Source organism: Mustelus asterias, unplaced genomic scaffold, assembly GCF_964213995.1.
Source record: "Mustelus asterias unplaced genomic scaffold, sMusAst1.hap1.1 HAP1_SCAFFOLD_201, whole genome shotgun sequence".
Taxonomy (NCBI): domain Eukaryota; kingdom Metazoa; phylum Chordata; class Chondrichthyes; order Carcharhiniformes; family Triakidae; genus Mustelus; species Mustelus asterias.
This window is the reverse complement of record NW_027590192.1, coordinates 91675-119499: the sequence shown is the minus strand read 5'-3', so window position 1 is coordinate 119499 and position 27825 is coordinate 91675. Positions and strand designations below refer to the sequence as shown.

Sequence of the window (27825 nt, the reverse complement as noted above, 5' to 3'; positions counted from 1 at the left end):
AGTTGGAATGTCTTGTTGAAGTTGTCCAAGACATTGGTAAGGCCACACTTGGAATACTGTGTGCAATTCTGGTCACCCTATCATAGAAAGGATATTATTAAAATAGAAAGAGTGCAGAAAAGATTTACGAGGATGCTACTGGGACTTGATGGATTGAGTTACAAGTAGAGGCTGGATAGACAGGGACTTTTTTATCTGGAGTGCAGAAGGCTGAGGGGTGATGTTATAGAGGTCTATAAAATAATGAGGGGCATAGATCAGCTAGATAGTCAGTATATTTTCCAAAAGATAGGGGAGTCTAAAACTGGAGGGCATAGGTTTAAGTTGAGAGGGGAGAGATACAAAAGTGTCCAGAGGGGACATTTTTCACACAGAGGGTGGTCAGTGTCTGGAACTAGCTGCCAGAGGTAGTAGTAGAGGCGGGTACAATTTTGTCCTTTAAAAAGCATTTAGATAGTTACATGGGTACGATGTGTATAGAGGGATATGGGCCAAATGCAGGCAATTGGGTTTAGTTTAGGGGTTTTAAAAAAAAGGGCGGCATGGACAAGTTGGGCCGAAGGGCCTGTTTCCATGCTGTAAACCTCTCTGACTCTATGACCTTCTGTGTGAACAAATTGCCCCTCTGGACACTTTTGTTTCTCTCCCCTCTCACCTTAAACCTATGCCCGCTAGTTTTAGACTCCCCTACCTTTGGGAAAAGATATTGACTATCTAGCTGATCTGTGTCCCTCATTATTTTATAGCCCTCTATAAGATCACCCCTCCGTCTCCTGTGCTCCAGAGAAAAAAGCCCCAGTCTATCCAGGCTCTCCAAAGTAGACATGATCTTATTGAATGATGCAGCAGGCTCGATGGGCCGGATGACGGGCTCCTGTTCCGAATTCTTATGTTCTTATTCTGATGTTCTTGGATAGTTGCGCATGCGCCCTGCAACCTGTTGTCCCTCTGAAGATAGAGGTTCTGAACCGAGCCCCCTGAAGCCACGCCCATTCTGACCAGCCCGAGAGCATGCGCTCTCCTTCCCCGCTGAAACAAGATGGCGGTTGAAAACCGGGGCCTGTTCCCGGGAAAAAATGACATGGAGATGCTGGCGTTGGACTGGAGTAAACACAGTAAGAAGTCTCACAACACCAGGTTAAAGTCCAACAGGTTTATTTGGTAGCACAAGCCACAAGCTTTCAGAGCGCTGCTCCTTCATCAGGTAAGTGGGAGTTCTGTTTACAAACAGAGCATATGAAGACACAAACTCATTTTGTGTCTTCATATTTTGTGTCTTTATATGCCCTGTTTGTGAACAGAGCTCCCACTTACCTGATGAAGAAGCAGCACTCCGAAAGCTAGTGGCTTGTGCTACCAAATAAACCTGTTGTACTTTAACCTGGTGTTGTGAGACTTCTTCCTGGGATAAAAGCCCGGGAGCTTTAAACCCGGGACCCACATGTTCTTATTCGGGCCTTGCGGCCTCCAGCGGGTGTTTGTGAAGCTTCCGCTCTCTCCCCACCCCGAATGCATTCCTCCGTCCCCACCCCGACTCCCGGTCCATTCCTCCCTCCCCACCCCGGCTCCATTCCTCCCTCCCCACCCCGACTCCCGGCTCCATTCCTCCCTCCCCACCCCGACTCCATTCCTCCCTCCCCACCCCGACTCCCGGCTCCATTCCTCCCTCCCCACCCCGACTCCCGGCTCCATTCCCCCCTCCCCACCCCGGCTCCCGGCTCCATTCCCCCCTCCCCTGACTCCCGGCTCCATTCCTCCCTCCCCAACCCGACTCCCGGCTCCATTCCTCCCTCCCCACCCCGACTCCCGGCTCCATTCCTCCCTCCCCATCCCGACTCCCGGCTCCATTCCTCCCTCCCCACCCTGACTCCCGGCTGCATTCCTCCCTCCCCACCCCGACTCCCGGCTCCATTCCTCCCTCCCCACCCCGACTCCATTCCTCCCTCCGCACCCCGACTCCCGGCTCCATTCCCCCCTCCCCACCCCGGCTCCATTCCCCCCTCCCCTGACTCCCGGCTCCATTCCTCCCTCCCCACCCCGACTCCCGGCTCCATTCCTCCCTCCCCATCCCGACTCCCGGCTCCATTCCTCCCTCCCCACCCCGACTCCCGGCTCCATTCCTCCCTCTCCACCCCGACTCCCGGCTCCATTCCTCCCTCCCCATCCCGACTCCCGGCTCCATTCCTCCCTCCCCACCCCGACTCCCGGCTCCATTCCTCCCTCCCCACCCCGACTCCCGGCTCCATTCCTCCCTCCCCATCCCGACTCCCGGCTCCATTCCTCCCTCCCCACCATGACTCCCGGCTGCATTCCTGCCTCCCCACCCCGACTCCATTCCTCCCTCCCCACCCCGACTCCCGGCTCCATTCCTCCCTCCCCACCCCGACTCCCGGCTCCATTCCCCCCTCCCCACCCCGGCTCCCGGCTCCATTCCCCCCTCCCCTGACTCCCGGCTCCATTCCTCCCTCCCCACCCCGACTCCCGGCTCCATTCCTCCCTCCCCACCCCGACTCCCGACTCCATTCCTTCCTCCCCACCCCGACTCCCGGCTCCATTCCTCCCCCCCATCCCGACTCCATTCCTCCCTCCCCACCCCGACTCCCGGCTCCATTCCCCCCTCCCCACCCCGGCTCCCGGCTCCATTCCCCCCTCCCCTGACTCCCGGCTCCATTCCTCCCTCCCCACCCCGACTCCCGACTCCATTCCTTCCTCCCCACCCCGACTCCCGGCTCCATTCCTCCCCCCCATCCCGACTCCATTCCTCCCCCCCACCCCGACTCCCGGATCCATTCCTCCCTCCCCATCCCGACTCCCGGCTCCATTCCTCCCTCCCCACCCCGACTCCCGGCTCCATTCCTCCCTCCCCATCCCGACTCCCGGCTCCATTCCTCCCTCCCCACCCCGACTCCCGGCTCCATTCCTCCCTCCCCATCCCGACTCCCGGCTCCATTCCTCCCTCCCCACCCCGACTCCCGGCTGCATTCCTCCCTCCCCATCCCGACTCCCGGCTGCATTCCTCCCTCCCCACCCCGACTCCCAGCTCCATTCCTCCCTCCCCACCCCGACTCCCGGCTCCATTCCTCCCTCCGCACCCCGACTCCCGGCTCCATTCCTCCCTCCCCATCCCGACTCCCGGCTCCATTCCTCCCTCCCCACCCCGACTCCCGGCTGCATTCCTCCCTCCCCATCCTGACTCCCGGCTGCATTCCTCCCTCCCCATCCCGACTCCCGGCTCCATTCCTCCCTCCCCTCCCCGACTCCCGACTCCATTCCTTCCTCCCCACCCCGACTCCCGGCTCCATTCCTCCCCCACCATCCCGACTCCATTCCTCCCTCCCCACCCCGACTCCCGGCTCCATTCCTCCCTCCCCATCCCGACTCCCGGCTCCATTCCTCCCTCCCCACCCCGACTCCCGGCTCCATTCCTCCCTCCCCATCCCGACTCCCGGCTCCATTCCTCCCTCCCCGTCCCGACTCCCGGCTCCATTCCTCCCTCCCCACCCCCACTCCATTCCTCCCTCCCCACCCCGACTCCCGGCTCCATTCCTCCCCCCCCATCCCGACTCCATTACTCCCTCCCCACCCCGACTCCCGGCTCCATTCCTCCCTCCCCATCCCGACTCTCGGCTCCATTCCTCCCTCCCCACCCCGACTCCCGGCTCCATTCCTCCCTCCCCACCCCGACTCCGGGCTCCATTCCACCCTCCCCATCCCGACTCCCGGCTCCATTCCTCCCCCCCCATCCCGACTCCATTCCTCCCTCCCCATCCCGACTCCCGGCTCCATTCCTCCCTCCCCACCCCAACTCCCGGCTCCATTCCTCCCTCCCCACCCCGACTCCCGGCTGCATTCCTCCCTCCCCACCCCGACTCCGAGCTCCATTCCTCCCTCCCCACCCCGACTCCCGGCTCCATTCCTCCCTCCCCACCCCGACTCCCGGCTGCATTCCTCCCTCCCCATCCCGACTCCCGGCTCCATTCCTCCCTCCCCATCCCGACTCTCGGCTCCATTCCTCCCTCCCCATCCCGACTCTCGGCTCCTTTCCTCCCTCCGCCACACTGACTCTCACCCGCTGAAAAAAAGTCCCCCGACTCGCAGAGCTCTGAGCAAAGTGACACTGCGCATGCTCCAGATACGGCATTGCGCCTGCGCAATAGGCTCCTGCGGAATGAATGGGACACTTTCACGCCCGCCGGGGCAACTGGGAATTAACGGCGCCATTATCAATCAAAGACATAATAGAAAACTATCTTGTGCAATTGAGATTAATTAATTTTTAAAAATACATTCCTCTGAACTTGTGATGTGTACTTATGTACTAAGCAGGTATTAAGGTTCCACTTAAAATTGAAAGAAAAGGTGCTGGAAAAACGCAGCAGGATTGAGAGGCAAGTTATGAATAGAGTTCAGACTGAAACAACAATTTAAAAAACCTACACGGGGGAGTCCAGGAACTGAGTTCTGCATCCAACAGACAGCCTGATTTATGCCAGCTCCTAACTGTGTTTCTAAACTCGAACTTATAAAACAATAACACAGAAACAAAACTCTGTAGAGACTGTTTCTGGGACAAAGAAAATAAATCTTGGAGATATTCATCAGGCCAGGCAGCCTGTGAGAGTCACAAACAGAATTGAGGATTCAGTTTGCTGACCTGCCCTCAGTCTGCAATTAAACATTTAGAGTCAGTCACTGACTAATGGCGGTCACAATTCCCACAATGCTCTGCGGCTCAGAAACCCCTCCATTCAAAAGTTGTTCGCCGTAATTCACGTATCATAGAAACCTTACAGTGCAGAAAGAGGCCATTCGATCCATCGAGTCTGTACTGACTCTACGACAGAGCATCTTTCCCAGGCACACCCCCTAAACCCGTAAACCTACGCATTTACCCTGCTAATCCTCCGACTGACCTTTCTCTTCACCCTGCCTGCAACGGCAACAATATTTTCTGCACCCGACTCTTTTCCTTCCCCCCTCTGTACTCCACCAATTTACTTTTTTTCTCTATAGCACGCAAGAAATAATACTTTTCACTGTATCCCAGAACATGCGACAATAATAAATCAAATTAGACACTACATATCTTGGGACACCAAGGGACAAATTTACCTAACCTGCACATCTTTGGGCTATGAGAAAAAACCGGAGCACCCAGAGGAAATGCACACAGACAGAGGGAGATTGTGCAAACTCCACACATGAGGTGGAGATGCCAGCGCTGAGCTGGGGTGAGCACAGTAAGAAGCCTCACGACATAAGGTTAAAGACCAACAGGTTTATTTGGAACCACAAGCTTTCAGAGCGCTGATGAAGGAGCAGTGCTCTGAAAGCTCGTGATTCCAAATAACCCAAAGAGAGAATGCTGGAAAATCTCAGCAGGTTTGGCAACATCTGTAAGGACAGAAAAGAGCTGTCATTTCGAGTCCAGATTACTCTTTGTCAAAGCTTTGACAAAGGGTCATGTGGATTCGAAGCATCAGCTCTTTTCTCTCCTGACAGATCCTGCCATATCTGCTGAGATTTTCCAGCAATTTCTCTTTTGGTCTCAAATTCCAGCATCCGCAGTAATTTGCTTTGATTCCAAATAAACTTATCGGACTTTAACTTGGTGTTATGAGACTTCTTACTGTGCAAACTCCACAGAGACAGTCACCCACCGCTGGAATCGAACCCTGACTCAGTGAGGCAGCAGTGCTAACCACTGTGCCACTGTGAAGGTAGTTTGCCGCAAATTTCGGGTGACAACAATGGGCTGGATGTTGCTCAGAATGTGGAGCACTGCAGCAAAGTACAGACAGACAGAGACAGAGCAGCAGACTGGACTGAGAAATGGAGTCTGCAGACTGGAACTGGCAGCATGAGGAGAGGTTATTTACTCTAACACTCACAGCAATCTACAACTTTTAACATTTAAGAAAAACTTGGACGGGTTCACGGATGAGAGGGGTGTGGAGGGATATGGTCCAAGTGCAGGTCAGTGGGACTAGGCAAAAAATGGTTCGGCACAGACAAGAAGGGCCAAAAGGCCTGTTTCTGAGCTGTAATTTTCTATGGTTCTAACCCACCCCCATTACCGAGACAGTGAGACAGAGATTATAAACACTCACCAACACAGCTCCAGTGAAACGTCCCAGGAAAAAGGGGGAATCTGTGGCAGTTCCTGTCCTGAAATAGCCCCAGGACTGTCACTCAAACCCCCAACCCGGCCCAGTTCACAGCTCAGCCTCTCAGCTTGCAGATTCCTGCACCTCGAGCCAACCCTATCCAGGTGTGGGAGGGATGTGGAACCACAGAGTGGGGGGGAGGGGTGACCTTCTGCTGTGCCCCAAATAGTTTCTCCTTCCTCTCCCCCTTGGCGCTCTCAGCTCTCAATGTGAATGTGTTGATGGACTTTGCAGAGCCTCACTGAGCTGCGCCTGTCCCTTATCCTGGGTCACCCCCTCCCCCTGGGTTCAGTGTGTTCAGTTCGCTGCTTCTTTCCCTGCTGAACCTTCAGTTAATCAAAAACAGAAAGTGCTGGAAAAACCTCAGCAGGTCTGATCGCATCTGTGATCATCCAGACTGGAAGCATTAACTCCATTCTCTCTCCACAGACGCTGAGATTTCCAGCATTTTCTGTTTATGTTTCAGATTCCAGCATCCGCAGCATTTTGCTTTTATCTTCATTTAAACAAGCATTCTTTGATGACCTTTACCCCCATTGCTCCTTTCCAGAGCTTCCCACCTTCTGCTATTGTCCCTGACTCCCACATTAACTCTGTCATTCCTCCCCTTTACCCCGCTCACCCTGTCTAAAGTCAGGCTCAGAGTTTTAGCGCCATCTCCCCCTCCCCCAGCCTCCACATCCCAACACCCGGAATCTCTAACCCAGCGGTTCCAGTTTGTCTGGTTTGAGTTCAGATTTGCCGCAGCACCGACAGGATTTCACTTCAAACCAGCCGGAACTGACTGCTCACAAATCCCTAAATGTTTCTCCAGCAGCCCGGGCTTGTTAATGTTGTTTAAAGTCAGCGCCCAAATGCAGTTACTCTCCTCAGTTTAAAAAGCTTCTCCGTTTAATCTGAAGTATTATTTGCACCAGACACAAACACAAAATTATGAACGTTACCCGAACCCCCCCCCCACCCCCCAGACCCGAGCTGGGGTGTCCGGAGTAAGAGACATCTGTTCCGGGTGTGACAATTCTTACACATTCTCTGCTTGACATAAAACGGAAAACGCTGGAAATATTCATGAATGAAAGCAAATTGCTGCTTTTGTCAAAAGGGTCACCTGGACTCGAAACCTCAGCTCTTTTTGTCTCCTTACAGATGCTGCCAGACCTGCTGGGATTTTCCAGCGTTTTCTCTTTTGGCTGGAAATACTCAACAAGTCAGGCAGCCTCTGTGGAGAGAGAAACAGACTGAATGTGACCTGTCATCGGAACTGGGAAATATAATATTATTTCTCGCAACTGAAAGAGACACTTTACAGTCTTCAGAACAAAACTGAGTCCAACAATTTTACACCACAATCTCTGCCCCCTTTGAGTTCTGGCCAGAATCAGATCAGTTGGGATCATGTCAAATGTTGAAGCAGAGGGGCCCAATGGTCCACTGCTTCTCCTCATTCTTATGGATGCTTGGCTGTATGTTTCACTCTGTTTCTGCCTTCATAGAAGCTGCTGGGCCTGTTGACTATTTGTGGCATTGACTGTTTTATTTCAGATTTTAAGACTCTGTAACATATCCCTGTGCAATCCAACAATTAATCCAGTTCCCCTGGATTTCTGTTCTGTAGCATATCACTGTGTAATCTAACAATTAATCCAGTTCTCCTGGATTACTGCTCTGTAACATATCACTGTGTAATCCAACAATTAATCCAGTTCCCCTTGATTACTGCTCTGTAACATATCACTGTGTAATCCAACAATTAATCCAGTTCCCCTGGATTACTGCTCTGTAACATATCACTGTGTAATCCAACAATTAATCCAGTTCCCCTTGATTACTGCTCTGTAACATATCACTGTGTAATCCAACAATTAATCCAGTTCCCCTTGATTACTGCTCTGTAACATATCACTGTGTAATCCAACAATTAATCCAGTTCCCTGGATTAGTGCACTGTGGCATAGTGGTTAGCACCGCTGCCTCACAGCACTAGGGACCCGGGTTCGATTCAAGTTTTGGGTAACTGTCTGTGTTGAGTTTGCACATTCTCCCCGCGTCTGCACGGGTTCCCTCTGGGTGCTCCAGTTTTCTCTCACAGTCCAAAGATGGGCGGGTTATGTGGATTGGCCGTGCTAAATTGCCCCTTTGTGTCAGGGGGACTAGCTGGGGTAAATGCATGGCATTAAGGGGATAGGGCCTGGGTAGGATTGTGGGCGGTGCAGACTCGATGGGACGAATGGCCTCCTTCTGCACTGTTGGATTCTATGATTTTAGTTAGAAGTCTCACAACACCAGGTTAAATTCCAACAGGTTTATTTGGTATCATGAGCTTTCAGGGTGCTGCTCCCTCATCAGGTAAGTCAATTGCCCATTATTCTAGATGCAGTCAAACTCACAGATGCACACATACATTCCCAGATACACATATATGGGGCTAAAGGGATATGGGAGGAAGGAAGGGATCAGGATATTGAATTCGATGATCGGCCATGGTCAAGGTGGATGGTGGGGCAGGCTCGAAGGGACACATGGCCTACCCCTGCTTCTAGTTTCTATCTGTTTATGTGAACACGCCCACCCACGCACACACACACGCACACAGTTGATGTCAGTCTCAGTCTAATCCACTAGCTGGGCACCAAAATAATAACAGAAGCCAATCTGAAACTCAGTGTGTGTGTTTTATTGTGAAATGAGATAATGTATAAATACATCCCCATAGCTCCGGGTGGGAGTGGAATTGATGATTTCTTGACTGTCTGTCTGCATGGTTGCCTCATAGCGCCAGGGACCCGGGTTCAATTCTCGGCTTGGGTCACTGTCTGTGCAGAGTCTGCACGTTTTCCCCGTGTCTGTGTGGGTTCCCTCCGGGTGCTCCGGTTTCCTCCCACAGTCTGAAAGATGCGCTGTTTAGGTGCATTGACCTGAACAGGTGCCGGACTGTGGTGACTAGGGGAATTTCACAGTAACTTCATTGCAGTGTTAATGTAAGCCTTAATGTGACTAATAAATAAATTTAACTTTTAACTTTAATTTTGTGATCTCATAGAATCGTAGAATCTTACAGTGCAGAAGAAGACCATTCAGCCCATCGAGTCTGCACCAACCACAATCCCACCCAGGCGCTACCCCCGTAACTCCACATATTTAACCTGCTAATCCTCCTGACACTCGGGTCAATTTTGCATGGCCAGCCAACCTAACCCGCACATCTTTGGACTGTGGGAGGAAACTGGAGCACCCGGAGGAAACCCACGCAGACACAGGGAGAATGTGCAGACTCTGCACAGACAGTGACCCAAGCCAGGAATTGAACTCAGGTCCCTAGCGCTGTGAGGCAGTAGTGCTAACCGCTGTGCCACCATGCCGCCCTTATCTCCTTGAACAAATAGTAAATTGTAGAGATTATAAAGTTTGAATTGTAATATCTAATGGTGTAAAGTATCTGGGAGCAGCGTGGATGTGATAAAGGCTGGAATACAGACTGTGGGAATGAGGCTGAAACTGCTGTGCTCAGTGAATGGTTCTTATTGGAAGGAGGGATGGGAGGAGGGAGAGAGGGATGGATGGTGAGAGGGAGGGATGGAGAAAGGGAGGGAGAGTGAGGTGGAAGTAGGGAGAGAGGGATGAATGGGGGTGAATGTGAGAAGCTGAAGTTTACATTTGAAGAGGTTCCCAGTCTCTCTGATCAGCTGAACTGGGAAGCTTTTCTGCAGACTGCACTGCTGCTGTCTCCCCTCCTGTCCACCAGGGGTTAGGGTTAGGGTTAGTTGCTGTAGGCCTCCCAGCTGCTGCTCCTCCCAGTGTCACCTCCTGCCCACTCCGGCCCCTCCAGTACACCTCACTGTGCCCCGGGCCATTCTTGCCATCCTGCCAGGTCTCGGGTACTGAGGCCAATAGTAAAGTTTATTTATGAGTCACAAGTAGGTTTACATTCACACTGTAATGAAGTTTCTGTGAAAATCCCCGAGTCGCCACACTCCGGCACCTGTTCGGGTAACACTGAGGGAGAATTCAGCCAATGCACCTAACCAGTACATCTTTTGGACTGTGGGAGGAAACCGGAGCACCCGGAGGAAACCCACAGACACGGGGAAACTCCACACAGTGACCCAAGCCGGGAATCAAATCCAAACCCCTGGTGCTGTGAGGCAGCAGTGCGAACCACTGTGCCACTGTACCACCCAGTGCTCTGAGGTTAAGTTTCTTCTTCAAACCTAAGAAGATTCAGTGTCACATCAGGACGGGGAAAAAGGAGTCCATTGGCTTCAGATGGATAATGGTAAAAGTTAATATCCCAATTTATTCACTTTATTCCTTCAAGCTGAGGTTTACAAAGTGAGAATTCCGCTGTTTACAGCAGTGACTAAATAAGCAATGACACTCATCCTATATTTAAATTAGTCTGTAATACACCTCAATTTCACACAGGTTAACATTTTTCAAGCATTTGGAACCCCAAATGTCTGCTGATGTGTCATCCAGAGCTGTTTCCCCGGCAGTTTGTGTCAGTAGTAGGCTGCCGTTACCATCCACTCTTGGGCAGGGTGAGGAGACAGCTCCGACACCGACCTCAGCTGGAATGGGTATTGAATCATACATTAGTCCGCAGGCCAGCAATGCTGCAGGAATTGCAAAGGGGCTGCACAGAGGTCCAGAATTAGAAGAGGGAGTTGTGGAGATGGAGGAAGCGTCTGCAAGACATGGGGACATTGTGGATTATCTCAAAATTACAGAATGTGGGAGACCAGTCAGGAATGTGTTGAAATTGTCAAGTCTGGCGGTAATGTGTGGATGTGGGATTCAGCAGCAGATGAAGGGCTGCACGGTGGAACAGTGGTTAACACTGCTGCCTGACAGCAGTGGGTTTCTGTGTACGTTCTCCCTGTGTCTGAGTTTCCTCTGGGTGCTTCCGTTTCCTCCTACATTCCAAAGATGTGCAGGTTAGGTGGATTGGCCATGTCAAATTATCCCTTAGCGTCCAAAGATGTGTAGGTTAGGGGGGTTGGCAGGGTGAATGCACAAGGGTACAGGGCCCATCGAGTCTGCACCGACTCTCCAACAGAGCATCTTACCCAGGCCCTATCCCCGTAGCCCCACATATTTATCCCGCTATTCCACTGTTACTTATTCATTACAATAGGGACCAGAGTCTGAGGTTATAAATGGGTGAGTTTACTCCAATAGTAATTCTTTCGACACCTGACAAGTTTACAGCTATTAACATCCTGCCTATCAAATAGCTCCAGCCGACATATGAGAGGACCAACATTCAGAGCTTTCAAATCCTTATCCTGAAGTTACAAAACAGACTTTAGTCCTCGGCCTGCTGATACATCGGCACATTCACACAGGGGTGGATTGGACTGTGATCTGTTTATTGTTCATCTTTAGTTCAATACAGTTTCTGAGTGATTTAAATTTAAAACAAGGTCTGCAGGCGTGAAGATTTATTGACACATGAATGAGAGATGCTGTGGGGCATTCTACAAGTCCAACCGGGCTGATTTACATCAGATAAACTCCAACTATCAGTATAAACATAATTTAGTTGGGATGCAATAACAGCAGCAATAACAGCAGAATCACACCCCTGTGATCACTGGTGAACTCGCTGGTGTCTCACCAGGTTGTATGACTGGGTGAATCCCTTTCCACACATTGAACAAGTGAACGGCTTCTCCTCACTGTGAACTTATTGGTGCCTCAGCAGAGTGGATGACCGGGTGAATCCTTTCCCACACTTAGTGCAGGTGAACGGTTTGTCCTCAGAGTGATTTCGCTGGTGTGCGAGCAGAAGTTTTCTGCTTTTAAAGCTCTTCTCACAGTCAGAACATTTGAACGGTCTCTCATTTGTGTGAACAAGTTGGTGTGAAGTGAGAGAGGATAAACAAGTGAATCCCTTCCCACACACAGGGCAGGTGAATGGCCTCTCCCCAGTGTGAATTCGCTGGTGTACAGTGAGGTCGCCTGATCGCCTGAAGCCAGTCCCGCAGTGAGAACACATGAATGGTCTCTCCTCAGAGTGAACACGTTGATGGTGACGCAGTTCCTCAGAACTTTTATAGCCCTTCCCGCAGTCTGGACATTTAAACAGTCTCTCTTCACTGTGAACTCGTTGGTGTTTCTGCAGGTTGGATGATGGTTAAATCCCTTCCCACATTCAGAGCAGGTGAATGGCCTCTCTCCAGTGTGAATGCGCTCATGTGCCACAAGGTGGAATGATGTCCTGAACCCTTTCTGGCAGTGGGAGCAACTGAACGGTGTGGAACCGGTGTGAATGTACTGGTGCTCCCGCAGTGTGCGTGGAGTTTTAAAACTCTTTCCACACTCAGTGCATTTAAACTCTCTCCTGTCGGTGTGAACTCGCTGGTGTCTCTGCAGGGCAGAGAAATCTGTGAATCCCTTCCCACACACGGAGCAGGTGAATGGCCTCTCCCCTGTGTGAATGTGCCGATGTATCAGCAGGGCCGATGACTGAGTAAATCCTTTTCCACATTTGGAGCAGGTGAACTGCCTCTCCTTGCTGTGAATGCGCTGGTGTATCAACAGGCCAGCTGTCTGAGTGAATCCCTTCCCACACACAGGGCAGCTAAAAGGTCTCTCTCCAGTGTGAGTGCGTCGGTGATTTTCCAGGCCAACTGGGTAATTGAATCCTTTCCCACAGTCTCCACATTTATACGGCCTCTCCCTGATGTGACTGCGCTTGTGTCTTGACAGGCCAGACGATCGTTTGAAGCCTTGTCCACACACAGAACATGTGTATGGTTTCTCCCCACTGTGAATGGTGCTTTTTTCTTCCATGTTTAATGGCCGATGATGTTCAGGTCCTGATGAATCGAGACACTCTGTCAGATCTTGATGTGATCCTTGATTTACAATTGTCTGTAATTTCTCACCTTCTAATCCCCTGAAAAATGAATTGAAAACAGAAAGAGGGAAACATAAGAGACAAGCCATTATAACACAAAGGCAAGATGTGAAATTGAGCTGAATGAATCTGGTAAATTGTGGGATTGGGAATAGGAAAAAGGATATGAAAGCTGCTGGATTGTCATAAAGCTTCAAACTGTTCACCAGTGCACTGAGGGAAAGGAACCCTTCACCCTTCAGAGCCCACAACAAAAATCCAGCCTTTATGTGTGAAGAGGGAGAGGTCAGGGAGGAGGGTGATGGAAAGAGATTTTATACATCAGCAACTCAACCAGCATTTTGGCAGAATCTCCCAAACCCACAATCTTTCCCACCTGGAAGTACCAGAGCAGCTGGGACATGGGAAACTCACACAACTTCCTGACTTGGACAAATATCACTGTCCCTTCAATGTGACTGGGTTAAAATCCTAATACTGTTGCATTGTGGGAGCACCTTTACTATATGGACTGCAGAGGTTTAAGAAAAAGGCCAACTATCACCATCACAAAGGATAACTGGTGATTGGTAACATATCACTGTCAGTGCAGGATAGTAATTCAGGACAGTAACCTGGGCCTTGTGAGTAATGTCCACATCCTAGGAAGTTTTATTTTTTTGCAAATCTATATGAAACTTGCAATGAAACAAAACCCACGACCACTACAATCTACAAGGACAAGGACAGATGGGAAACCACCATTTGGAATTCCCCCTCCAAGCCACTCACCATCCTGATTTGAAAATATGTCGCTTTCCTTCACTGTCATTGGATCAAAATCTTGGAATTCCCTCCCTAACGTCACTGTGGGTGTACCTACCACATGGATTGCAGCGATTTAAGAAGGCAGCTCACCAACAACTTTTCAAGGGCAATTAGGGATGGGAAATAAGTGCTGGTCTAATCAATGACACCCACCTCTATTGAGTGATTTTGAGAAATGACCTGGAATATCCATGAGAATACAATTCTGACAATTACTCAGTGATGCACCTCAATGAGCACCCGGAAACAAGGCTTTAGAACTGAAGGCTTTAATACATTAACAATGAAACTACTAACACAAATTCACCCGTTCAGACTGAAGGGGTCCTGCCGGAGCAGGGGGTCTTATACCCTGCCACCGGAGGCGGGACCCCACTGGAGTGTGCCATGATAACACTTAGGACAGGTAAACACCCTAACCCAACAACATAGTACAACCCCCATAACAACAACACCCTAGCCCAACAGTAACACAATAACAACCCCAGTGGTGAACCAACGATGGTTCACCACATTCACCCCTCCTTTAGGAACCAAAGGTGGCGGGGTGGATGAAAACAGACAATGACAAAAAAAATAACAGGATTCACAAGTCCAGACGGTCTGGAGGACCACACCGACGCTGCGATCTTCTCAACACCGGTTGCGAAACCGGAGCAGGTGCTTGCGGTGGCTCTCTCAAAGCAACATCTGGCTGTCCCCTCAAAGACTCCCGGGCCGGCCGGCCCTGATGAGGCGATGGTGTAGGGGATCCTGGAACGTTTGGTGGTGGTGGTGGTGGTGATGATGGTGGCGCCGATCTCCGAGTCTCAGGCAAGCTGTACATGGGAGTAAAAGTGTTATGCACTGGTCCCGGTGCTGACCGCGCCACGTCTGGGGAAGTAATGAGGAGTAGTGGATCTGTGACTGGGGGAATAGGAGCGACAGGAGTTGCTACGTCCCCTGCGGGCGCCAGGTCTCTAATGGAGACAGTGTCCTCTCGCCCGTCAGGATATGCCACATAGGCATACTGAGGGTTGGCGTGGAGGAGTTGGACCGGTTCGACCAAGGGGTCGGACTTGCGAGCCCTCACATGGCGCCGCAGAAGGACGGGTCCTGGGTACGTCAACCAGGCTGGCAATGAGGTCCCCGAGGACGACTTCCGAGGGAATGAGAACATCCTCTCGTGGGGAGTAGCATTGGTTGCCGTACACAGGAGGGAGCGGATAGAATGGAGCGCAGTTGGAAGGACCTCCTGCCACCGGGAGACTGGAAGGCCCTTGGATTTCAGTGCCAGTAGGACAGCCTTCCAGACTGTAGCATTCTCCCTTTCCACCTGTCCGTTACCCCTAGGGTTGTAGCTCGTGGTTCTACTAGAGGCAATCCCGAATGAGAGCAGGAATTGCCTCAAGTCGTTGCTCATGAACGACGAGCCCCTGTCGCTATGAATATAGCAGGGGTACCCGAACAGGGTAAAAAGCTCACTGAATGCCTTGATGACGGTGGCAGTCGACGTGTCCGCACAGGGGAAAACAAACGGAAACCGGGAAAATTCGTCTATTATGTTAAGAAAATAGACATTCCGATCCGTTGAGGGAAGGGGGCCCTTAAAATCTACACTCAGCCTCTCAAAAGGGCGAGTGGCCTTGACCAAATGTGCCCGGTCTGGTCGATAAAAGTGTGGTTTGCATTCTGCGCAAATCCGACAACTTCTAGTAACTGACCTGACCTCCTCCACCGAGTAGGGTAGGTTGCGGGCTTTTATGAAGTGGTAGAGTCTGGTGACTCCAGGATGACACAGATCATTGTGGAGAGCCTTCAAGCGGTCCTCCTGCATGATGGCGCATGTTCCGCGCGAGAGGGCATCCGAGGGCTCATTGAGCTTCCCTGGACGATACATAATATCGTAATTATAGGTGGAGAGCTCAATTCTCCACCGCAAGATCTTATCGTTCTTGATCTTGCCCCTCTGCGTGTTACTGAACATAAACGCCACGGATCGTTGATCCGTGATCAGGGTGAACCGCTTACCTGCCAGGTAATGGCGCCAGTGTCTGACTGCCTCCACAATGGCCTGAGCCTCCTTTTCCACCGCTGAGTGCCGAATCTCTGGGCCTTGAAGGGTGCGGGAAAAAAACGCGACGGGCCTGCCTGCCTGGTTTAGTGTGGCGGCTAGGGCGAAGTCTGATGCATCACTCTCCACCTGGAAAGGGATGGATTCGTGCATCGTGGCTTTCGAGATGTCGCTTTTCAAAACCTTGAAGGCCAATTGGGCCTCCGGCGTAAGTGGGAAGGTCGTGGACTTAATGAGCGGACGAGCTTTGTCCGCGTAGTTGGGGACCCACTGTGCATAATACGAAAAGAACCCGAGGCATCTCCTCAGTGCTTTCGTGCTAGCGGGCAAGGGAAGATCATACGGTCTGGATCAGGGCCAATGACCCCGTTTTCCACCACGTATCCGAGGATGGCTAACCTACGCGTACGGAATACGCACTTCTCCCTGTTATAGGTCAGATTCAGGCGAGATGCAGTGCGTAGAAAGTGTTGGAGATTCGTGTCGTGGTCCTGCTGGTCATGGCCGCAGATGGTGACGTTATCCAGGTACGGGAAGGTAGCCCGCAACCCGTTCTGGTCCACCATTCGGTCCATAGCACGCTGGAAGACCGAGACCCCATTGGTGACACCAAATGGAACCCTGAGGAATTGGTATAGACGACCATCCGCCTCAAAAGCCGTATATTGTCGGTCCTCTGGGCGGATGGGGAGGTGATGGTAGGCGGACGTAAGGTCTATGGTAGAAAACACTCGGTACTGCGCAATCTCTTCAGTTCTAAAGCCTTGTTTCCGGGTGCTCATTGAGGTGCATCAATTTAATACATTAACAATGAAACTACTAACACAAATTCACCCGTTCAGACTGAAGGGGTCCTGCCGGAGCAGGGGGTCTTATACCCTGCCACCGGAGGCGGGACCCCACTGGAGTGTGCCATGATAACACTTAGGACAGGTAAACACCCTAACCCAACAACATAGTACAACCCCCATAACAACAACACCCTAGCCCAACAGTAACACAATAACAACCCCAGTGGTGAACCAACGATGGTTCACCACACTCAGTGAAATACTTCACTCAGTCACACCATTTTCTGAGTTTACATTTGACTGGAGCTCTTGGATTCCGCTGTAATTGCTGCTGCTTGTGGAAGACTTTGGGACATTTGCAATTTTCCACCTATTACCACTCCCTTTCTTTCTGATGGATAATGAAAGATCTATGCATAGATTTCAGTATAGCTTGGTTCCTCTTTTAATTAATTTATCGAACCCGCCCCCGTCCCCCAATCTACACACAATAGTAAAAATATCACGAGCTCCTAATAATGACTTTTAATGGCAGAGTTCTGACCCAGCATTCCCCGCGGTGCTGAATGTCCCCTATTCACACCAGAGGCCGGCACCGCACAGGCGCATTAACCCCCCATATTGGAGCGTGCGCACTGTCAGTAATGGCGATGGGGTTGGGCTGTTTTTGCCTCTTTGCAGCGGGGAAGGAAAAGAAAACTCTGATGGAGCGGGCTCTGGATAGGGAGAGTTTCTAAACAATTGGTGAATGCCTCAAACCCCGATTGAGACTCTGCCGCTCCCGTGTTTGCAGCTCCGGATCTTTTCCCCTCCGAGGCCCAAGTCCAGGCTGACGGCCGCCATCTTGGTTCAACGAGGAGCGCATGCGGCAGGGTATTCTTGACGCAACAGTATGAGGGCTGGGCTGAGGTTATTCTCTTCCCACCGGGTCCTAGTGTCCGATAAGTCATCAGAGTATTAATTTTTGCAACATTTTCACCCAGTCTCAAGGTGCAGCTGATGTTTTGCAGCCGGGAGGAGTCCATGAGCCATGTTTATATTCAGTGTGAGAGGTTGCAGACCTTGAAGGAGCTGCTTCTCCATTTTTAATTACACTTCTGGTTTGTCCCACACTCCTATTCGTTGGCTGCCCAGTGTGGAGGAGGCTGGGGAGGTCAGAGGATCTTTTCCTGGACCTGCTCTTGGGGCTGGTTAAAACACTAATTTATAGATCGGCAGGAGGTAACTTGGCTGACGGCTGCTCTTCCGTGGTCTTGTCCATGCTCGAATGGTCCTGGAGAGGGAGTGTGTGGTGTCGACTGGAACACTTGATACCTTCCACAACTCAGGGTACCGGGTGTTTCATAGACACTGGAAACAAAGTTCTGGTTTAGTTCAAATGGAAGTTTGATTGGACCACAAGATTGAGGCAACAAGAGAGAAAAGAACATTCCATGGAAACTAGAACTGCTTGTTCTGAATTTCTATCCTGTACTGACAGTGATACTGACTATGCCAATGTCTTTTACAAGGTACACAGATGGGAAACTGAAACGAAACATCACATCAAAATCTGAAAAAGTCACTCCATTCATCAGAACCTGAATATCATCGACCTTTAAATGTGGAAGAAGAAATGTTTGTCTGTTCTGATGGTGGGGAAAGATTTCAAACATCAGTGTAACTGGAAAAGCACAGAGACAAACATACACACAAGTTCCAATGAGCTGACTTTGGAAAAAGCTTTAACCAGTTACACAGCCTGAAAAAACATCACACTATTCACAGCAGAGAGCCAAAGGATGGGAAGACCTAGGATCAGAATTAGGCCATTGGGCCCATCAAGTCTGCTTCACCATTCAATGAGATCGTGGTTGATCTGATATAATCCTCAACTCCACTTTCCTGCCGTATCCCCATGACCCTTGATTCCCTTACTGAGAAACAATACACAAGTTCTTTGTGTGAGCAAAGCTTGAACGGATCATTTAACCAAGAGAGACACAAGGATACTGGCACCATGGAGAAACCAGGGAACAAAGAAAACTACAGCACAGGAATAGGCCCTTCGGCCCTCCAAGCCTGCATCGACCATGCTGCCCAACTAAACTAAAACCCCCCACCCTTCTGGGGACCATATCCCTCTATTCCCATCCTATTCATGTATTTGTTCAGGCGTCCGTTAAAACTCACTATCGTATCTGCTTCCACTACCTCCCCCGGCAGTGAGTTCCAGGCACCCACCACCCTCTGTGTAAAAAAACTTGAAAATGTGGGGACTGTGGGAAGGGATTCAATTATCCATCGCTGCTGGAAATGCATCGCCGCAGTCACACTGGGGAGAGACCATTCACCTGCTCTGTGTGCAGGAAGGGATTCATTCAATCATCCCACCTGCTGACCCACCAGCAAGTTCACATTGAAGAGAGGTGTTGACAGTGATAACAATTCTAAAAGCTCTGAGGACCTGTGAAGCACCAGGTCATTCACATTGTGAGACAGTTCAGTTGCTCGCATTGTGGGAAGCTATTTAAACAATCACAGAACCTCACTGAACACGAACACACTCACACTGGGGAGAGGCTGTTCACCTGCTCTGTGTGAGGGAACGGATTCACATGATCATCCCACCTCGCTACACACCGACTGGTTCGCATTTATAACAGACCTTTCAAATGTACGGAATGTGAGAAGCGTTATAAAACCACAAGTGATCTGCTGATACACCAGTGAGTTCACAATGAGGAGAGGCCATTCAGATGTAAAGTGTGTGGGAAGGAATTCACTCTGTTATCCAGCCTCCAGAAACATCAGCGAGTTCACACTGGGGAGAGGTCGTTCACCTGCTCCTTGTGTGGAAAAGGATTCATTTATTTAACCAGCCTCAGATCACACCAACTCGTTCACTTGGATAAGAAACCTTTCAAATGTTCCGAATGTGAGAAGAGTTATAAAACCACAAGTGATCTGCTGATACACCAGCGAGTTCACAATGAGGAGAGGGCATTCAGATGTACAGTGTGTGGGAAGGAATTCACTCTGTTATCCAGCCTCCAGAAACACCGCGAGTTCACACTGGGCAGAGGTCATTCACCTGTTCCTTGTGTGGAAAAGGATTCATTTATTTAACCAGCCTCAGATCACACCAACTCGTTCACTTGGATAAGAAACCTTTCAAATGTTCTGAATGTGAGAAGAGCTTTAAGACCTCCAGTATTCTGCTGAGACACCAACAAGTTCAGACCAGGGAGAGACTGTTCACCTGCTCCGACTGTGGAAAGGGATTCACTCGCTCATCCAACCTGCGAACACACCAGCACATTCACACCAGGGAGAAACCGTACACTTGCTCTGAGTGCGGGAAGGGATTTTCTCACTCATCCCACCTGCTGAGACACCAACACACTCATAATGTAGAGAGACCGTTCACCTTCTCTGAGTGTGAGATGGGATTCACGCAGTCAACCCACCATCTTACCCACCAGAAAGTTGACAAGTGTCTGCAGGGGTGGATTCTGCTGTTATTGCTGCTGGTGATGACATCCAGGACTGAACCATGTTCATTCATCGCTATAACTGGGCTGGAGATTAATACTCTGGATAAATGTCAGATGAACTAATATTGTTTCGGATGCAAAGCGGGGACCTTCATTTCTTCAGGATAAGAACAGATTAATCAATGTTTTGTTACCAATTGCTGCTTTTTTGTGGCCTTTGTCGTTTCTAACTCTCAATTATTTCAGTTCTCATACCTTCAGTTACTCTCATGGACAAGTTCCAGCTCCCATCCCTTCCAGAGTGTCTTTCCTGGTCTCGGAATCCAAAGAACATATCAATAACATATCTGTGATCACTAAAGACAAAACAGTTAAATGCACTGATCCGCTTCTTTCCCCAGTCATTGGGGATGGGGATATCTGTGGAGCTTTCTCTCTGTGATTTGTTTAATTGTCCCTCACCATTCACGGGTGGATGTGGGGGGACTGCAGCTCTGATCTGATCCGTTGTTTGTGGATTGTTTGGTTCTGCCTAGAACATGCTGCTTCTGTTGTTTAGTGTGCTTATAGTAAAGTGTTACCAGTCACCGGATTGGAATCTCAGCTTTAGGGTGCCTGGTGCTGCTCCTGACATGTCCTCCTACACTCCATGTTGAACCAGGATGGTCCCTTGGCTTGATGGTGATGGTAGAGTGAGGGATATGCCGGGCCATGAGTTTACAGATTGTGGTTGAATATTGTGCTGCTGATGACCCACAGCACCTCATGGATGTGCAGTTTTGATCTATGTCTATTCTGAATCTATCCCGTGCCACACGAGATGATGGAGGGTATCAGATCACAAGGATAAGGAGCAGGTGTAGGCCATTTGGCCCCTCAAACTTGCTCCACAATTCAATAAGAATCATGGCTGATCTGACTGTGGCCTTCACTCCACTTTCCTGCTGCTCCATAATCCTTGACTCCTTGTTGATTAATACTCTGTCTAACTCAGCCTTGAATATGTTCAATGAACCACAGCCTCCATTGCTCTCTGGGGAAAATACCACAGACTAATGACCCCCAGAGAAGAAATTTCCCCTGATATCTGCCTGAAGTGGGAGAGTCCTTATCTTTAAAGTGTGACTCCTGCTTCGAGATTCCTCACAAAAACAAAACATTCTCTCGGCATCCACCCTGACAAGATCCCTCAGAATCTCATGTTTCAGTCAGGTCACCTCTCATTCTTCTAAATTCCATTGAGTATAGACCCAACTTACTCAACTTTCCCCAGAAGACAAACTCCTTCATCCAAGCAATCAGTCTAGTGAATCTCCCCTGAACTGTCTCCAATGCACCCATATCACTGTTCAAGCAAGGAGACCAAATCTGTGCACAGTACTCTTGGTGCAGTTTCACCAATTCTTTGTATGATTGTAGCAAGACTTTATTACTTATATATTCCATCTCCCTTACAGAAAACCTTCCTAACTACTTGCTGTTCCTGCTCGTTACTTTTCTGTGATTCTTTTAGAAGTTCACCCAGATCCCTCAGTCCTGCAGCATTCTACACTATATTTAGATTATATTGTTTTTTCCTATTCTTCCTGCTAAAGTCAATATCCTTATATTTTCCCACATCATACTCCATCTGTTAAGATTTTTCCTACTCACTTACCTATTTATATACCTTTACAGATTCTTTGTATCCTCCTCACAACATGCTTTCCTATCTATCTCCGTGTCAACCTGTTGCTTGATTGGACTGTGAGACTGTAGTAAAGGTCAGTTTGTAGTTTAGTTATGTGTAATGATCAAATAATTGAATTATATTAATCATTTAACCTGATGTGATATTCAGCTTAATTGTAATCGGTGTCAGACATGAGAATCCTGTGACTGGCTCTTTGTCTGTAGCTGCATCCTTATTTGACAAGTGAAATACATCACATGCCCTTGGATGGTGCAGAGTTACACTTTTTATTGTTTAATTATAGAGCAAGTGCTGTGAAACCCATCAAGTCTTGGTGAGTTAAGGTCTGGAGCCATTAGCTCCCCAGCCATTGACAACTGATAGTTATATTTGAGTTAGAGGCCTTGTTACATTGAAACATACATAGACACTAGAAGCAGGAGGAGGCCATTCAGCCCTTCGAGCCTGCTCCACCATTTATTATGATCATGGCTGATCATCACATTCAATATCCCGGTTCCCCCCCACCAAATATCCCTTTAGGCCCAAGAGCTATATCTAATTCCTTCTTCAAATCACAAAACATTTTAGCCTCAATTATTTTCTATGGTGAATTCTACAGATGCACCACCCTCTGGGTGAAGAAAATTCTCAACTCAGTCCTAAAAGGTTTACCCCTTATCCTCAAACTATGACCCCTAATTCTGGACCCCCCCACCATTGGGAACATTCTTTCTGAATCTACCCTGTTTAACCCTGTTAGATTTTTATAAGTTTCTATGAGATCCCCTGTCAATAAACCATCACATCTGCAATACTTTGTTTTAAATTTATATCATTTAGAAACTCTGCTGAAATAAAGATGAACAATAAACAGATCACAGTCCAATGCTGCAGCTCTACATTGACAGGAGAAAGTCTGTTCTGTAACTCCAGGATCAGACAGTGGAAGCTCTGAATGTTGGTAATCACAGGCAGGCTTGAGCTGTTTGATAGATGAGTTGTTCATCGCTGTTAACTTGCAGATATTGAAGGAATTACTCTGAAAGTAAACTCGATAATTTATAAGCTCAGACTCTGCTCCTTGCTGTCATGAATACTCAGCATCCATTAGTGCTAATTTACAGTGAATCACTGAGTATCCTGGGATCTTTGTTACTTGTTTTGTGAAATATCTCTCCCCATTAGTGTTGAACTGCTGGATAACTCTGATTGCATTTAGACATGTCTAGAAAGGGTCTGTGTGCCCAGATTTATCTGCAATTTGTAACCAATAAACAATGTTTATATTCTGACTTGTAGATTGATGTCCTGGTGATTTGTGAAGAAAGATTTAATTCACTCACTCAGCAGTTTTAGGGGAACCAGACTGAGGTTTAATGTAATAAGAAATAGGAGCAGGAAGAGGCCATTCAGCCCTTTGAGTTTGTTCAGCTATTCACTGAGATCAAGGTTGATAATCTACCTCAACCCCACCTCCCCGCACTGTCCCCATATCGCTTAACTTCTCTTTGTACCCAAATATTTATCAATCTTTGTCTTAATTGCACCCAATGCCAAGCATCCAATGCTCCCTGGGGTAGAGAATTCCAGAAATTCACAACTGAGTAAAGAATTTTCTCCTCAATTCAATCTAAATGATTGACCCCTTATTCTGAGACTGTGACCCAGTGTTCCAGGTTCCGCAGTCAGGGGAAACATTTTCACACCATCGAACCTCTCAGGCCCATGAAAAATCATATACTCTGATTAGATCACCTCTCATTTTTGTCACCACCATTAATTTGATCCTAGTCTCATTTTATCGGTTAAAGCAAAATACTGCGGATGCTGGGATCAGAAACAAAAATAGAAAATGCTGGAAAATCTCAGCAGATCTGACAGCATCTGTGGGGAGAGAATCGAGCCAACGTGTCGAGTCTGGATGACTGTCTGTCAGAGCTGACGAAGGGTCATCCAGACTTGAAACATTGGCTCTATTCTCTCTCCACAGATGCTATCAGACCTGCTGAGATTTTCCAGCATTTTCTGTTTTTGATTTTATAAGTACCCTGTTACCAAGTCCCAAACAATAAGATTTCTAATATTTCACCTACAACTGATGTTAACCGGTCTATATTCCCCATTTTCTCCCCTACTTTCTGGACTAGTTAACGTTTGCTGACTTCCGATCCTTGGGAACTGTTCGAGGGTTTAAGGAATTCTGGAAGATCAAACTAATGCATCCACTATTTCTGAAGCTCCCTCTTTTAAATCCCCAAGATGCAGGTTGTCTGGTCCAGGGAATTTGTCACCATTTAGTCCCATTAATTTCTCCAGTCTCTATTTCTATAAGACCCTCATTCTTATTGGACAAGGGACTGTGTAACCGGTCTCCAAAGCCACCACAGTTTTGGACTTGTGCAGCTCCCACCATTGATCAATCAAACCCATTTTGATGGGAATTAAATGGCTAATTTCATTTTTTTAAACTTTTATTCACATTGCACTTGTCAGAAAGGATCATTTAATTAACAACTTTTCTGTAAAGTTCCATAAAATGAGGTTGGAACATGTCTGTCTAGTTTTTCATTATTATTGACATTTGATGAACAGCATTACAACTCAAACGATATTGTATTGGTGACTAATGTTTAAAAATGGCTCTTCCTTGTATTAAAGTTCCCGCCCCCTTGCACGAACCCCTTGGTTCCCCATTATTAGAATTTTTCTTTTGTCTTCTACCATGAAGACAGATAGATACAAAGTATTTGTTGCATTTCTCTGCCATTTCCTTGTTCCCCATTATATTTTGACTTTTATCTGCCTCTCAGAGAATGTTTACTTTCACTCGCTTCTTCCTATCCACATACCTACAGAAACATTTAAAAATCTACTTTCTAAACTCTTACTGGTCTGCACCCAAAAAGGGAATTGAGCTCAGAAGTGATTTTAAAACAGTTTATTGAGAAGCAACAGTTAAAACAAGATGTGTGAGTTAAATAGATAGGAAAAGCACCTGACCTGTGACAGGTGAGAGAGATTTACAGATCCCAGAGGACAAGCAGACGGATGAAGCCAAGTGAATGTTGATGTCCATAACTGGTGCCTATGGAAGGTTCACTTCAATGAGCCTGATTGTGGGTGTTGGGGAGAAGCCAGTCAATTTGAAATCTCCTTGCTCTTGAGGGCCTGTTTTAACCTTTACATGTAGTTAGTTACTATAAGAGCCAATGGTATCAGGATTAAAAATGTCTTGCTTCAGGGCCTGTGCGAGAGACAGGTCCTTGGCAGGGAGAAAGGCTTGTCCTGTGTTTGTCAGCCAGCAAGCTTTCTTCAGAAGACAAAGGGAAGGCTCTTTGTATAATATTCCATCAGTATCCAAAGATTTTATAAGGCTATTAGATGGTGATTTCTTACAACCTGTTACTTGGATTTGACTTTTCTCCATTCCTGAGCTGAGGGGATTTCTGTACCAGATGGGATGGGTGAAATTTGGGAACTCTCGATTCTCCACCAATTCCCATTCCCCTTCTTTCTGGGGGATACTGGAGGTGTCACTGTGTGTAGGTCAGTAAGAATTCTCAGCAAGGATTAATCAGCACTTTCTAATTGGAGATGTTCATCAGTGGAACCTCTCAGACACTGAATTGTAGAATTCGGGCCAAAGATCAATAGGACGGCACAGTGGTTCGCACTGCTGCCTCACAGCGCCAGGACCCGGGTTCGATTCCTGATTTAGGTCACTATCAGTGCGGACTCTGCACATTCTCCCCGTGTCTGCATGGGTTTCCTCCAGGTGCTCTGGTTTCCTCACAGTCCGAAAGATGTGCTGGTTAGGTGCATTGGCCATGCTGAATTCTCCCTCAGTGTAACCCGGACAGGCGACTAGTGTGGCGACTGGGGGATTTTCACAGTAACTTCATTGCAGTGTTAATGTAAGCCTACTTGTGACACTAATAAATAAACTTCACTTAAACAATTTGAGATTGAAGTAAAAGTTCTGAATCTTGTTGTAAACTAATTTCAGATGGACCGCGGTAACTGCAGCCCCAGGAGCACAACCACCTCTAGATCCAGAATATTAAACTCCAGCCCAGTTACCGGCTGTATTAACATCAGCAGAAACAAACTCCAGCTGTCAGAATGAAAGGGCCCGGTTGTCATTAAGAGCAGCAATAACAGCAGAATCCAATCCCTGCCCTCACTTGTGAACTCGCTGGTGTTTCAGCAGCTGAGATGAATCAATGAATCCCTTCCCACACTCGGAGCAGGTGAACGGCCTCTCCCCGGTGTGAACTCGTTCATGTCTCAGCAGTTGGCATGAATCAGTGAATCCCTTCCCACACTCGGAGCAGGTGAATGGCCTCTCCCCAGTGTGAGCTCGCTGGTGTACAGTGAGACTGCCTGAGTGTCTGAAACTCTTTCCACAGTCAGTGCAGCTGAATGGCCTCTCCCCAGTGTGAACTCGCTGGTGTTTCAGCAGGGTGGATGAAAGCCTAAAGCTCATTCCACAGTCAGTGCAGCTGAATGGTTTCTCCCCGGAGTGAACTCGCTGGTGTGCCACTAGGTTAGAGGAATTAATGAATCCCTTCCCACACACGGAGCAGGTGAATGGCCTCTCCCCAGTGTGAACCCGCCGGTGTAACGCTAGATTGTATGACTGAATGAACCTTTTCCCACACACAGAGCAGCTGAACGGCCTCTCCCCAGTGTGAACACGCTGATGTAATGCTAGGTTGGATGACTGAGTGAAATCCTTCCCACACATGGAGCAGGTGAAGGGTCTCTCCCCAGTGTGGGTGCGTCGATGAGTTTCCAGTTTGGATGGGCAAGTGAATGCTTTCCCACAGTCGCCACATATCCACGGTTTCTCTGTGGTGTCAGTGTCATCATGTCTCTCCATGTTGATGATCAGTTGAAGCCTGGTCCACACACACAACACGTGTACAGTTTCTCCTCGCTGTGAATGGTGATGTATTTTCAGGCTGTGTAACTGGTTAAAGCTCTTTTCACAGTCAGTTCACTGGAACACTCTCACTGTGTGTCTCGGTGCTTTTCCAGTCACACCGATGTTTGAAATCTTTTCCCACTGACAGAACAAACAAACATTTCTCCTTCCACTTTCCAACTATGATGATATCCAGGTCCTATGAATCGAGTGATTCTGTCAGATCTTGATGTGAGGTCTGGATTGAGATTCCCATCTGCAATCCTCAACTTCTAACACCTGTAAAAACCATCAATAAAAGTCATCACGAACAGTCCAGGATAGAAATTCTGAACAGACAATTCTAGTTTCTCTGGAATTCTTTCCTCTCGAACCCCCACAGTTGCAGATCCCCATCCCACACACTCTCCCTCCTCCCTGAACTGAAATCCAAATAAATTGACAGATAATTATTTCAGTTTCCTCTTAAAAATGTGTACAACTCGAGATGGTATTTTCGATGATTCACTTCATTCATTACACATGAGAAAACATTAATCTGAATCACCCTGACCCGATCAGTCAGAATAGCAGATGTTAACTTTGTGTCCAGAACTGACTGTTTAGAGATTTGATGAGAAATTGTGAAGAGGGTTTCTCTAAACCTCCCTCTCTAACTAAGTTAAACCTGGTTTCAGTCTCATGGCCCATTCTGCTTTCTGGTTCTCTTCCTGCTGACTAATTAACCTCAATTAAATATCAAGAATACTGAAGCCACTGTTTTTGGTCCCCCTTCCAAGTCTTGTTCCTTTGCAATCCACTCAATCCCTCTTCCTGGCAAATGTCTGAAATTAAGCTAGTTTGTTCATAACCTCGGTGTCCCATTTGATCCCAAGTTTCTGGGACCACCTATTTCCACCTCGGTAACATCACATGACCTCAGCTCTACCTCAGTGCATCTGCTGCTCAAACCCTCATTCAGGCCATTGTTACCTCCAAACTCAACTGTTCCATCGCACTCTTGCAGGTCTCCCACATTTTACCCGTGGAAACGTGAAGTCATCCAAAAGTCTGCCAACCCTTTCCTA

At 48.5% G+C, this 27825-nt stretch overlaps 1 protein-coding gene across 1 annotated transcript in view; it reads right to left on the bottom strand.

The window, feature by feature from the left end:
* Positions 1-24807: 24807 nt before the first annotated feature.
* LOC144485636 (uncharacterized) overlaps positions 24808-27825 on the bottom strand; it is a 77327-nt gene continuing 74309 nt past the window's right edge. Inside the window, exon 3 of the mRNA XM_078203739.1 lies at positions 24808-26594. Within this exon, the coding sequence (XP_078059865.1) occupies positions 26012-26594 (583 nt within the window). The 3' untranslated portion in view covers positions 24808-26011. The remainder of the gene's footprint in view (positions 26595-27825) is intronic.